This window comes from Strix uralensis, chromosome 3, assembly GCF_047716275.1.
Source record: "Strix uralensis isolate ZFMK-TIS-50842 chromosome 3, bStrUra1, whole genome shotgun sequence".
Taxonomy (NCBI): domain Eukaryota; kingdom Metazoa; phylum Chordata; class Aves; order Strigiformes; family Strigidae; genus Strix; species Strix uralensis.
In genome coordinates this window covers 109,185,487-109,200,208 of record NC_133974.1, presented here as the reverse complement: position 1 = coordinate 109,200,208, position 14,722 = coordinate 109,185,487, and the positions used below count along the sequence as shown (strand labels likewise).

At 41.1% G+C, this 14,722-nt stretch overlaps 1 protein-coding gene across 2 annotated transcripts in view; it reads left to right on the top strand.

The window, feature by feature from the left end:
- PARP1 (poly(ADP-ribose) polymerase 1) overlaps positions 1–14,722 on the top strand; it is a 34,897-nt gene extending 20,175 nt beyond the window's left edge. For both annotated transcript variants that reach the window (XM_074863855.1, XM_074863856.1), the window contains exons 13-23: positions 1,356–1,551; positions 2,834–2,962; positions 7,620–7,703; positions 8,502–8,624; positions 9,037–9,165; positions 9,518–9,616; positions 10,172–10,324; positions 10,588–10,715; positions 11,104–11,165; positions 12,263–12,377; positions 13,892–14,722. In XM_074863855.1, the coding sequence (XP_074719956.1) occupies positions 1,356–1,551; positions 2,834–2,962; positions 7,620–7,703; positions 8,502–8,624; positions 9,037–9,165; positions 9,518–9,616; positions 10,172–10,324; positions 10,588–10,715; positions 11,104–11,165; positions 12,263–12,377; positions 13,892–13,973 (1,300 nt within the window). In that variant the 3' untranslated portion in view covers positions 13,974–14,722. The remainder of the gene's footprint in view (positions 1–1,355; positions 1,552–2,833; positions 2,963–7,619; positions 7,704–8,501; positions 8,625–9,036; positions 9,166–9,517; positions 9,617–10,171; positions 10,325–10,587; positions 10,716–11,103; positions 11,166–12,262; positions 12,378–13,891) is intronic.

Here is a 14,722-nt window from a genome sequence, read left to right as displayed (position 1 = left end):
TTTAGTTAAAAAAAGAAAGCAACAACCTAAACAAAACAAAACAAACCCCTCCCCAAAACCACCAAAAAACCCCCCAAAACTCCAAAACATCCAAACAGCAAATCACCTGTGAAGAGATCTCTGCACCGCGTGGAGATGTTTCTTTGTGGTGTTGACAAAACTTAAGTTGGGAGGTGAGTAAGTTCACAGAATTGCACCTGATCTCGTGTTCATTCCTGCATCCTGGGATGAGGCACGTACAGTTGGTTTCTTTAGGACTGGGTTAATTGACTCACAGTGTTCTGAGGGGCAATGCTCTGTGACTGATGGCTGCGCTTGAAAATACAGAAGCAGAATAGGTGGAGGTTCCTCTGTTCTAACATTAGGACCCCACACTTAGTCAGCAATGTTGGGAATCTTTTGCGTATTCTCCAACTTGTCTTCTAATAGCAGAGCTCTAACCTTGGGAAACAAAACCAGATTCTGGCTATTCTACCACATGTCGTCCTGGATAGAGTGCCCTGAGGCTTAACAAAATGCACTGAATGCATGGTCAGGGGTTGATCATGTTTTTAGCTTTGCAGTCTCATCAGATGCATGGCAGAACTGTCCAATGGTTGCATTACTGAATAGATAAAGAAATTGAAAGGGTTCTTTAAAATTAAACTCCCTCCCCCAAGCATGTAAGGGACACACAGAAATCCAGGGGAGCTAATGGCTGTTAGCAGCGACCCTGGTTCAGCTCGGGATTTATCGCGCTTTGCCATGTTCATAGTAAGCTTTTATTGCTGGCTCTTGTACGTGGGGTTTGTAACTGGATCTGTGATTCAGTACACGGAGGGATCTCAGTGCCTACATTTTGTACCTGACAAATTGGAGAGGTTGATTGATTGTATCCCTATAAATATAATGGAAGCTCACCCAAGGTGATGCCAGTAATACAAACAAATACTTAAATTACTTGATTTCTCTAAAAATCCGAGCTCTAGGACTTTGAGTCACAGGCTTAAAGGTGCATGGTGTTTGGTTTTCAAATATATGACTCCAAATAGTCTGAAGATTTGTATTTGTGAAACATTGACTGAAGAGATATCCTCTCTGTTGTGCACTCATTCGTCCTCAGTGTTGGAGGGTTTTTTGGTTGGGTTTTTTTTTTTTTTTTTTTTTTACACCAGTCCTTGGACATATGCTCTGTAGTGGCTCTTCTGTTGCTCTCCTGCAGCTGCTGATAGGGAATGTCTTCCATAAAAGTAATGGTATGAAAATGGCTGATTTGCATGAAGTCGCATGGTTGTTGCAGGATCAGTTTCATTTGGACTGAGATCTAGAGACAGAGTATCTTATGTCTGTTCTTTTCTCATGTTTCACTTCTCCAGATACTGGGTATTCAGATCTTGGGGTCGCGTGGGCACTGTAATTGGGAGTAACAAGCTAGAGCAGATGCCATCAAAAGAAGATGCTGTTGAACACTTCCTGAATTTGTATGAAGAGAAAACTGGCAATTCTTGGCATTCAAAGAACTTCACTAAATATCCCAAAAAATTCTACCCGCTGGAAATAGATTATGGACAGGTAACTGTGAAATGTCCCTGTACCAGGTGGAGCACTACTCAACTGCTTTACTATAGCTGTTCTGTTCAGTGCTCACTGTTGGATCACTTACACTTAACAAACCTGAGGAATGAAGTGCAGGTGCAACTATTGCATCTTCTCTGCTACAGAAATAGAGCTGTAGATTGATGAGTGTCATGCATTAAAATAGATGTGTTGGGAAACTTAAGTAGTTTTCCTTTGTCAAGTCTGAAGTCCCTTTAGTGCTCATTCCTGTTTACTCTGTAATTTTAAGGATGTTAATTTGAACTTAATTCAGCAGTCATTTCACATACATCCTGTCTGAAAACACCATTTTATTTTATTTAAAATAGGTACTTCTCATATGTGTTCTGCATCCAAAATTCTCCCAAATGGTGAAGCAACTCCTATGCAGCATTCTGCTTAGTGCACACATTGAGCAGGCTGAGAGAGAAATTATTCACTGCCAGGGAGATCTGGCTATTTAGACAGCTAAGCTAAATAAGAATTCTCTTCCTTCTGCCCAGCGGGGGTTTGTATGTTTATTTAAAGGCATACCCATAACTTAAACTATTTTCAGATTAAATACTTGAATGCTGTTAATAGCTATAAAGATACCAGAGAACATATTTTCAAGCCATTGCATTATTCTGTGGCCAAATTACAGGATGTCATCTTCCAGTGTGAAGCACTCGATGCATAGCTTTATTTCTGGAAATGTGAATATTGCAGCAAAGTGTCTGTTACGCTGCAATGTACAGTGATATTCTGAAGCATCTGGCAGATGCCTTATTGATGCAGTGTTCTATCCATGAAAGCATCCAATTAGAATTGTGGCTAATTGATGAATCCTGTGCTCATCTATGACAGTTTTTATTACAAAAAACTTAATGAAACTAGTTACTACATTTCTATTTTGTCATAAAAGCAGCAAAGTAAACAGTCACCTTTTTCACATCAAGGTGTCTATGCAGCAGCAAGCTTGCAGAAAAAGTAATTACTACTGTTGATGGAGGTGAAGCACAGAGTTCCTATTCCCTTAATTCTACTTATATTTTACAGTGCCACGTCTTGAAAGAATGTCTGCCAAATTACTGAATAGGTGGATTTTTAAACCCACTTTGTTCCAAAATGTCAGAGCAATGTCCCACGCTCCCCATGAACTTCAGGCTAGTCATAGCATGCATACACTAAACTGGTTTTGAGTTGTTACCATGGCAGCCAGCCTGTTACTTTTATCCTTTGTGATTTTGCTAATTCTGATACTATTTTTACTTTTCAGGATGAAGAAGCTGTCAGGAAACTGACAGTGGGTGCTGGGACCAAGTCAAAACTTGCAAAGCCAATCCAAGACCTTATTAAGATGATCTTTGATGTGGAGAGCATGAAGAAAGCGATGGTGGAATTTGAGGTGACCACACACACGCTCATGTTCTCGCTTCTAACCCTCCTTTCTCTCTTTACATCATACTTATACAACCAGAAGCAAGTTCTTTGCAATCCAGGGCGCATCATACTCCCCAGAAGTCAGCGTGAGTTTTAGATCAGCCTTAAAATAAGGGCAACAGTCTGACCAGAATTTGCCAAGCACTGGAAATAGTAACTTAGTTACCATGCATGCAGTTTTTAAAACATTCGTGCATTCTTTGTTCTTCATTGGGAAATACCTGTATCAATATCTTCAACTTAACAAGCCTATGAGAAACTCATTTGCCAGTCCTGGTGTCGGTAATCATTCTAAGTATTTTTTTTTTTCCAGTGACACATGCATCCTGACCACTGTTTGCTGAATGCTTTTAAAATACTAACACAGCCAATTTCCTGGTGATGGGAGGCAGGAGTCACTTTTTTTTTTTTGTGAGCAGTGAACCACGTTTGGGGGGGCAAGGGGGAGTGGGCAGCACTACCACTACTTTTATGCAAGTAAACATGCAGCTCAGACTTGAGAAATGCTGCCAGCTGATACATGCACTAATGAAGTGCCTTGGCAAAGTCCAGATACCTCTCTGAACGGGGCCTAACTTGAGACTGATTTTTTTTTTAATTGTTTTATTTCTCACCCTATTTTCATCCATTCTTCTTGATCCATGCTTCTAACAAGCTTTCAGAGAGTGTTCTGGTAGTATCACCTGTCTCTCGTTGCTTACAAACAGTCTTACTGGTGTTCAGAGATCCTGCAGTTTGTTTCAATACAGCCATTCAAACTGGGTTAATTCTAGACAACAAATTTCAGTTTTCTTCAGCCAGCTTAGTTATCCTGCTCTAAGACTTCATATTTAAGCAGCTGTTGTTTGCTCTCTTGTCAGTATATTGTGTCAACTTTTCAGAGCAGGCTTTGCACCATTTCATACAGCTTACCTGAAAGTTTTCAGATTGCTTGCCCAACATTTGGTTAATTGTGTTCTCCTTTATCTTCAGTGGTTCTTTACATCAAAGTCTTTTAAAATATTAATAATTTGTTGTAATTGGAACTGGCTAAAGACTCTGAACTGATTATCTGATGTCATTTGGTTTTGTAGGACTCTGTTGGAGCTATGTTAATTCACACCATCTGCAGATCTTTAGGAGACCTGGGGGTCCAGATGGGCTTGTCTTACTATTAGATTTATCTTCCTGTACTGTTGCTGCCAAACAGCTGCTTTCCGTTAGAGGAAATAATGTTTTTCCTAGTTAGAGGTTTTTGTGCATCCTCCGAAAACGGCTGCTTGGTTCCTTTAATCAGCCTGATCTCAAGTATTTAATTCCATCCAGGCACTCTTGCTCTGCCAAAACTGTAGCAAATTCTTAGTCTTTCTGTTACATGACAACAGATTTATCTAATGCATTTCTCTTCCTGCTTCCAATTTAGCTTTTGAGAGTTTTACCTCACCAAGCATACAGGAGTTTATTACAATTATCCATGTCATTGCCTTACATGACATGGCTAGTTTAGAGGGCTGAGTCTGCTCTAGTGCTGTGTCCTCTCTTGCCTGGGTGGAAGGCAAACATCTCCCTTGCCTCTCATAACATCTTGGTGCACACGTCTGCGATGTGGAATTAAATCTTCATGTTACCCTCAGTGCATCTGGCAGTAATTGCAGTGCTCCTGTTTTAGACCCAACCCCTTGGCTGCTGTGCTCTTTTGATGCATCTGATGATAAAGCTTTGGATGCAGTTTAGCTTTATATTAGCTCTGCAGGGCACTGTTTACCTCCCATGACTCACAGGAGACACAAACTCCAGCCCTTTGGCTCTGTGTGGGCTCTGTAAGAGATACATTACTCAGTCACATTGTTGAGGGATGTGTTAGTTTATAGGTGTTAGTGTTTATGTGTTAATGCTTATATATGTTAGTTTATAGGTTTATATAATTTATAGTTAGTATAGGTGTCTGCAGCTATTCTGCACACCCAAGTTAAATGGCCCATTTTACTTCTACATGTCCTTCATGATTTTTCACCTAATAATTAGATAATATGGATGGACGGTACTCAACAAGAAAGTATTGGCCCCAAAAGTGTGGGAGCTACAAATCTATTGCAAGTTGTTTTTCATTAGGTTATTAATCTTGGCTTTGTGACTCTCGTGTCACTAAGACATGATCAGTTTTGAAGTCTGTCTTCTCTCTTGCAGTCCATCTTGGCTTTTTTAGTATTTGGCTTCATGTATGCTGAGCTGCAGCTAAAGGTGAGAGGTCTCCTAAGCCCAGTAGGTGGAAGTCTCCATACAAAATCACTTCAGGGCTCTCACATCAGTCTGTAGCTTGGAAGAGCCTTCTGAGTTCAGCTTGCAGAGAAGATTTTCTTAAAACTGAGTTTCCTAGCTCCATTGTAAATAAATAATGTGGAACTTATCCAGGCAGAATGTGATATACATGGTTTCACAGGATCTTCTGTCCTTGAGCTGAATCTTAAACCCATCGAGTTAAGTAAAAGCTAGTTTGACCTGCAGGGTGTATGGTGAGTACTGTCAAGTCCAGAGGGTGTACATATGATCTTTGTAAAAGATTCCATTGGACCTGACTTTTGTCAAATGTTTTTGTGTTCAGATGGTCCTTAACTGTGCAAGGATTTAATGCAAATCTGAAACTCTCCCAAGATCAGTCAACACACAAACAAAAGTAACATATAAATTAAATCAGACACTGAGGTGAGCAGCTCCAGTGCCGGCACGACCTTCAGCGGAGCACTCCAGTGTGGTGCACAGGGGGTTTCCCGAACCAGGGCAGAGCGGCCCGTGGCTGTGCCACAGTGGCTGGCAGGACCTGGAAAGGCCAGGAGCAGCGGTGGCCAAGCCCCTGCCATGTATAAAAGAAGCCCTTAGGCAGCGCGAGCAACCACGGTGTGGCGCAGCAGTTTGTGCGGAAGGGCGTGCAGGAATGGTGCTGAGGCTCTGCCGGCTCAACGAGGGAGCAGTGGTATCCACCCAGCAGAAAGCCATGGCCTCTGAGCTCTGCACCTGCCCAGCCAGAGCTGCAGTGGGAACACGCTGACAGCCTGGTGCCAGGCTGCAGGCTGGGCCCTGCTCTCACGGCAGCACTGCTGTGGGGGTGCACCCGGGGAGAGGAGCTCCTCCGCTGAGTGGCAGAGCTCCAGGAGGGGTTGAGTAGGTTGAGGAGTATCAGGGAGCGAGAGAGAGACTACTGGAATCGTACCCTGCCTTCCCAGGGACAGGCCCAACAAGCAGACAGGACATGTGATATGGAGGATTCCCTGCCCTCTCTGCACCTGGCCGAACACGGTGACTTAAGGAATGCCGACAAGTTCCTGCCCGGTGCAGCGAGCGCCTCTCCTCTGTGACTGCCCCACCTTCCCAGGTGCCCCTGCGTAATACGTGTGAGGCTCTGCAAGTGGAACTGAACAATAACAAGGACAATAGTTCATCTAGCATGGTTAAGTTGGCCTGTGTCAAAACTGCCCAGGTGGCCAAGAAGGCCAGGAGCATCCTGCCTTGCATCAGAAAACAGCAGGACTAGGGAAGTGATCGTCCCCCTGTACTCAGCACTGTTGAGGCCACACCTCAGACACTGTGTTCAGCTTTGGGCCCCTCACTACAGGAGACACACGGGTGCTGGAGCGCATCCAAAGAAGGGCAACGAAGCTGGTGAAGGGTCTAGAGCACGAGTCTTATGAGGAGCAGCTGAGGGAACTGCGGTTGTTTAGCCTGGAGAAAAAAGTAGGCTATTAGACCTTATCTCTCCCTACAACTACCTGAAAGGAGGTTGCAGCAAGGTGGGTGTGGGTCTCTTCTCCCAAGTAACAAGCAATAGGACAAGAAGAAACGGCCTCAAGTTGCACCAGGGAAGGTTTAGATTGGATTTTAGGAAAAATTTCTTAACCGAAAGGGCTGTCAAACATTGGAGCAGGCTGCCCAGGAAAGTGGTTGAGTCACCCACCATCCCTGGAGGTATTTAGAAGACATGTAGACTAGATGTGGTGCTTAGGGACATGGTTTAGTGGTGGACTTGGCAGTGTTAGGTTAGTGGTGGACTCGATCTTAAAGGTCTTTTCCAACCTAAACAGTTCTATGATTCTAAATGCAGGCAACCAAGACATTGCTTTTATCTTAGTTGCCTTTTTTTTGTTTGTTTGTTTCTCATTAATGGATATGAAGCATCTTATAACCTCTTTGCATTTGACCCTTGATAACTGTAGGGTAAAGTTGGAAGAAGGTGTCTAGGTTGTACCTAGAGACACAGATGATCTTATGAACAAGAATTATTTCATTCAGTTTGCTGCTTTGCCACCCTCAAATATGTGGGTACTGAAGTGATGGAGGAATCCATCCAGGTCAATACTAGACTTCTAGCCAGACACTTAGTACCCTATTTTTGTGTTGCCCTAGCATGCATGCTTAGTTTCCTCTTGCAGTATTCCTTTGTTTATAGGATGTCTTCTCAGTAGCGTGCACTGTCTGTCTGACATCACTCCTCAATCCACAGAGATCAATACCAAGTCTGAAATGCTTCCATTCTTTGTGTGGCCAGTCCTACCAGGATGGAGAGATTTGTTCCTTAGAAACCAGAGAGGGAATGTTGCAATGGTTTCAGTGCAGTGAAATCCTGTTTTAATTGTTTGAATCTTCATCAGATTGACCTGCAGAAGATGCCATTGGGAAAACTGAGCAAGCGACAGATCCAGAGCGCATACTCCATCCTTAACGAGGTTCAGCAGGTGAGCGTGAAAGACATGTTAGCATGAGAGGGGAATTCAGAAGTTTTTCTGGGCTCGTCGTGGGATGAATGCTGAGCTGTGGTATAAAGATCTGTACTCTTTCACTGGAGAAGAGGATGTGACTTCCATGGGTAACTAGTTAGTTCTCTTTGCTGTTGTACCAGTTTGGGCAGTACTTGTATCTTTCACGCTTTTGTAGCACAAACTTTGGGCGGAGCCAGATGTAAATGGCGGTTGAGCAAATGAAACTGCTGTCTTGATCTAATAGCAAGCTGGTGTTTCCACCCCAGAGAAATCTGTTTGAGGATGAGAATAAAGGTTGACACAGGAAAGGGTCTGGCTTGATGACATTACTGTATTTACACATCATGATCTGGACCGTTCCAAGAATCACTACATAGTACTGCCTGAACAGCTTGCAGAAGTGTACCAGCATAACCCATTTTTTGTCATGGGCTCCCTGGCAAAGCATAGAGAGTTTTACTTCAGTTGTTAGAATAGACCAGATCCTTGCCCCTTGCATATCCAGAAGCCTTTATTTTTGCCGTCCAAAAACATAATCCCCATTAGATTTTTCTTGTATCAGAAATTCTGTGTATTTCTGTGCAAGTATTGTGACTTACTATATGCAAAAGAATTAAATAGAATTGCCCTTTTTAGTTCTATGAGAGCTTCAGCATTAACACTATTTGTATAGCTGCTTCTGTGTATTAGTCCTCAAGTATCTTGTGTGTGTCTATTGCTATGGAGACTTAATCTTACTTAATAACTTTCTTTGGTGCTTGTTGTCTTGTTTAGGCAGTTTCTGACAGTGGTTCAGAATCACAGATCTTGGACCTCTCCAACCGCTTCTATACTCTGATTCCTCATGATTTTGGGATGAAGAAACCACCTCTCCTAAATAACTTGGAATACATTCAGGTATTGACTGGACACAGTATGTTGTTTGCAGGTGACAGGTCTGATATCAGATGTCTAACAGAAAGAACTTGTGAGGTTTTAAGACTTACTTTAAACTCATCCTTTCATGAGGTTAAGCTTGTTTTTCTTCAGAATATCTTCTTGTTTGTTTATGTGCATATATGTGTGTGTACATATACAAATAGATATATGTTATACGTTATGGTCTATGTATACATGCATGTGTATGTTTTAATATATTTAAGTGTGTGTGTGTATATATATCTCTTTTTTTAAAAAAAGACAGTGGTATTGTGGTGTTAGATGGTAGTGTGTGGCCAGTGATTCAAGATACTTTTGTGATTGGGGCTATTCCAGAGTTGTTCTGAACATGTCAAGGGCACAAGTGAGATAACCTCTTTAAATTCTTCAGGCTAAAGTGCAGATGTTGGACAACTTGCTTGATATTGAGGTTGCTTACAGCCTTCTCAGAGGTGGAAATGAAGATGGAGATAAAGACCCAATTGACATCAACTATGAAAAACTTCGAACAGATATTAAGGTAGAGGAAATAAAAGGAATTGAGTGACTGAATACAAGCTGATGTCCTGTTAGTTTGGAGTGTAACAAGTCAGATGGACTCAGCCCTTGGCAACCTCCTCCAGCTGACTTTGCTTTGAGTAGAGGAATTGGAAATCATCTCAATTTCCAGAGGTGCTTTCCCATCTCAGACATTCTGTGACTGAGTGCTGTCTGTATACCTGTACACGTTCTCTAGCTGGGAATAAATTTCTGCCTAAATGATAAAGGAGGCTTAAACTGGGGAGTTGCAAGCATAGGGTAGATGGCATCATATTATAAGAAGCCTGCTAGTTTGTATGCTAAAGAAACTTTTCTTGTTTGCCTCTTTGCAGGTTGTTGACAAAGATTCGGAAGAAGCCAAGATTATTAAACAATATGTGAAAAATACTCACGCTGCTACTCACAATGCATATGATCTCAAAGTCGTGGATGTAAGCTGGGCAATAATGGGATTTTAGTTTGTGAAGATGGACTCTTCTAAGTTGACTTGTTTGCAGTTTCCTTTTATTTTTGAGCAGCTTATCTAGCTTCCATTGTTGAAGGGATGGTTTGATAGACCAATTGCTAATTAATAGAATAGCAAAAGTCTAGGCAGAGATGAGTCTAAGCTTACTGAGGTGTCCTTGGGCCGTGTTTTTATTTTAATTTAATTGGCCTCAAAAAGGAGGTGGAGGAGTAATCATCTTCTAAAATTGAGCCTTAGTTCATTGAATGATTTTTCAGAAGACTGTGGTCTCATGAAAATACAGAAGGGAAGGTGGAGAAGTAATCAATAACAAGTACTGTGTGATCAGTGCTACCTTTCTTTTGCTAGCATGACATAGCAAGCTGCAAATACTGAAAACCATCCAGATCAATTTTCGTAGCAGATTAGTGTATATTCTAGGCTGGGTGATTTTTTTTTTTTTTTCATCTGATTAGTTGCATGAAGGTAACGGTTTATTTGCTTGGTTGTTCTTTTTCTCCTACCCCTTTTTGCATTGAAGATCTTCAGGATCGAGCGTGAAGGAGAGAGTCAGCGTTACAAGCCATTTAAGCAGCTTCATAATCGCCAGCTGCTGTGGCACGGTTCCCGCACCACCAACTTTGCTGGTATCCTCTCTCAGGGTCTCCGGATCGCTCCCCCTGAAGCACCTGTGGTATGTTAAACAGCTTCTCTGGCTGCCTGCATCCCTGTGCCCGGAGATGGCCACCATCGGAGACAACCTAAATAAGAGAATTTGTGTGGGGAGGGCCCAGTGTTACCTCTCAGCATGCAGACAACATTGTGTGTCCAGAGTGGGTTGCTGACTGGTATGCACAAGAGCTTGAGTTGCAGCTTTGCTCTCCTGGGAGCCCAGCCAGGTGGATTGAATGCTGCCTTTGTATTATTGTCCCAATTTTTTTTTTTTCCTGCTTGCAGACCGGCTACATGTTTGGGAAGGGCATCTATTTTGCAGACATGGTATCCAAGAGTGCCAACTACTGTCACACATCTCAAGCTGATCCCATAGGCTTAATACTACTGGGAGAAGTTGCCCTTGGAAATATGTAAGTAACTGATGAAGAGTATTTGCCGAACATGCTTAATATATTGTGGTAGAAAGTGATGCTAAAATTGAAAGCCTTTTTTTCAGTGTGAAGAATGAGTACATGGTATTTCTTAAGAAATAAGATTTCTTTTTTCTTAAAATGAGAGCTATTTGCTGGGGAAAAAAAAAAACCAACCTGTGCTGCGGGTCTAGAATCTTGTACTAAATGCCAGTATCATTAAAATTAGTAAATGAGACAAAGAAGGAAGGCTGTTTGGTTCCAGAAGACTAGAATCTAAATTAACTCTATATATTCACTCACCATAAGCTGAAGCCTGAAAAAAAATTGCTTTTCACCAAGATAACTTAAGACGAATGTCAAATTGTGTGTTTTTTGTGCTGTCCAGGTATGAGCTAAAGAATGCTTCTCACATAACAAAATTGCCGAAGGGAAAACACAGTGTGAAAGGTGAGCATTAGTAGTTGTCACTGGTAATGTGTTATTGATGGCAAACTCACATTGTGGCTCTCTGCTTAGCAAAGAGAACTATAGTAATTTCATAGCTGTACTTCCTTTAAGAGTTTGCATAATGTTGCCCTGTAGTTGTATCTGTACGTGTGTATGTGGTGTTTTGAGATGGGAGTTAGTACACTTGGAATGTTGAGACTGAAGTTAATGTGTTCACTGAAGCTCAGGAGGAAACTTTTATTTGATATTACACAAGAGAAAATGTAAGGTGTGTTGTCCAACTTCTTACTTGCTTTCATCATAATGATACTATGTATTTTAGAAGAAAGATGAGGGGTTTGATAGATCAGAAGAATAATTGTTTAGCTTTCAAAGTGCCTTAGAAGCTTGGAGAGAAGGGAAAAGCTAAGAATAAAGGTTCAGATGGAACAGCTGTTCTCATTACACTTCTATCTGCAAAAAGTATCAGTATATTGCACTGAAAAAGATGATGAGAGAAAAGACTTAGTGCTCTAATTCAAGCAAAAGAAATGGTAATCATTATCTTCTGTAACGAGATGGGAGAGTGGAGAACAGTAGCATTCAGTAACGAGTGGCTTTTCTTAAACTATTCATTTCGAGAGGCTTAAAAATCAGTTGCCTAAAATAGAATAAAATGTGATTTAGCATCTTTTTCAATACATACTACTCTATTACGGATGTCAAATCAGATTTGTATTGAAGAGTTCAAAGACAGTAAGAGTTGGTTTGTTATACTTCTCTGAAAATGCTGCAATGTGCATGTTTTCATTAATGGACCTAGGATGTGAGAGCCATAAGTCTGGTCTGTTTTAGCTTTGATCATACAGATTAGACAATTAACAGCCACAAGTCTCATTCTTGCTCTTAGGGTAGCAGAGTACAACTACCATTAAGTACGGTCATGTTGAATTGAATATACAGACTGTATTCTTTGTGTTCTTTTTAAGCTACTTTTGCACTTGGTCAGCATTTGAATATATATGTGAAGTAATATCTGGCTGGCTGAGTCATTTTATTTATGTGCAAAGTCTGTGTTTGCCTTCTAGATTTGTAACAAATGTCTTTTCCCTTCCTAGGCTTGGGCAAAACTGCACCTGATCCCACAGCCACTACCACCCTTGGTGGTGTAGAGGTTCCCTTAGGGAATGGGATCTCAACAGGAATTAATGATACTTGTCTTCTGTATAATGAGTATCCTTTGCTGTTATGTTGGCTGTATGCTGTGTTTGAGTGTTGCTGAGTTTAGGACCTTGCTAATGTTGGTCAGGAGTTTTGGCACACTGTGTTTTGTTTCTTTTAGATCTGCTTTGGAGTACTCATAGACAATTTGGAGTCTTTTCTCCAGGGGAGATGATTTTATAGTTGTCACATTTAGAATGTCATTCTGCAAAAAAAGGAAACGATGCATGTAGCAAATAGCTGTTGCCCTGACAGGACTCAATACCTGAAGGCATCGGAGTGTCCAGGCAACACTGCCCAGTGGTGCCTTGCCCAGAGACATGCCAGGACAAGAGGAGGGGAATGCAGCCTGTGGGTTCACATCACTCCAGTTGTGTTTCTTCCTTGTGGTGCTGTGACTGGCCAGCTTGGCCAGGAGGAGGTGGGGGAGCCAGCTCTGTGGCTTGATGGAGTCTCTCATCACAAAGAAGTCTTGTGTTCCCCAGGCCTTTTGCAAGTATTGAGGTAAACCTCAGATGCCCATCAGACATGTAGCCATTAAGCCTCTTTCTAGGCAGAATTGCCCCCAAATGAATGTGTGCTCAACATTCACCATAATGAATGAGGTCATAAGAATAAGTGATGTCTAAGGTCCCAGATCAATCTCTTCACTGCCAGTGAAGCAAATAACCCATTAATACAAGCTCTGGGTTGTGTAGAAACTGTCTTCTCTCTTGGTAAGCTGTTGCTCTTACAAGCAGTCTTGGCAACAGAACTCATGGCAGTACTGTTTTTATCTTGAGTTTTCTTAAATATAGCAGCTGTCTTGGTCAGATGATAAACTATAATACAGTTAATAATAGGTAATGGAGGTAACACGATGTGCATTCCTTTTGTTTTACACTGTTTGATGGGGATGCTTTTCATCTAAAATTTGGGTTAGAGGTAAGTTTGAGGCCTAAAGCATTGAGTAACAAATAGGCAAGCTAGGAATGTCTTCTGAAAAAATAAAATGGTGCGGTGTGGTCAAGCACTGCCAACAATTGTAGAACTCTGTGATTCCAACTTGAGTTTTTTTAGCGGGAAATTAAGAGGGCATTAATGACTTTGTGGTAGAAGGTAGCAATAGAGCTGCAATTACAATTGTAGATACCAGGTCTGTAACTACAGATGTCATCTAGCCTACATCACTGTTTAGATAGCAAGAGAGATGATGTGTATATGGCTCTGGCTGACAAAAACTAATATTCAAGAGCTGCAGCCTTGTATCTAAGTCAGTTCACCTGCCTGTCACTCAGGATTCCTGCTGCACCATCGTTAATTCTTCATATGACTGTTAGTTGCTTGTTTCAAACTGTTGTGTAAAACATTTTCAGATTCAAAGAAAAGTAAAATTTAAAGATTTGTGGTTTGAGCTGTTAGAACTGCTTAATCACACAGGCGTCTGTGTGGTAACTTAAGTTCAAAGGTGAAGTTTGACTGTGTTTTGAGGTTGTTCTGTGGTACTATTATCAACAACTATAATTATTCCTTAACATTCTTCCCAGATATATTGTGTATGATGTTGCTCAGGTAAATCTGAAGTACCTGCTGAAACTGAAATTCAACTATAAGACGTCACTCTGGTGAACAATATTTAGGAGCCCTGTTAGAGTTATACTGTAGTTACACTATAGCGTTGACTTCTGACATGCTTACGCATTGACTTCTCTTACCAAGATATCAAGAGCTAAACTGCAGAAGAGGTTACTAAATCCTATTTAGTACAACACTTAGTGAAAGTTTTATATAAATGTGTGGTAACACATGGACCTCAATTCTGATCAGAACGAGTACCTGGTTTTGTTTTATACCACTGCTAATTTCAAGGCTTTCAAGTATTTCTTTTAATTGACCAAACTGACAAAAAAAAAAATCAAGCTTGTGTTTTTAGCCAAACAGAGCTGGGCAATAGCAGGAGAAGGAACTTGAGGGTGTTTGTGATATTTGCTCTGTTAAGCTTCCTCTTGTTTAAGATACCCTTTTTCAGTTTTCATTTGAATAAATGATAAATGTGCATTTATTTTGAGGTAAAAAATAAAAGCTAATTTCATACTAACAGCTTTATGTTTCAAAACTTCCAAATTGTTTTGGTTTTGAGTCATGATTTAAATGTATTTGGTAGAATGTTCTTAAACATGGTATCTCTCTCTGAAGATCAAATGCCAAATATTGAAATCTGTAGTCACATTTCAGGAAGTCATGGTGAAATGAAAATTTGGACTTTCCACTGAGACTTCATCTGTCAACAGTTGGTGTGGTAAACATGGAAAATGAACTTGTGGCTGTTTGAATTTAGTATTAGCCCCAATAAACCTCCTTTAAATATCTACCTTCAA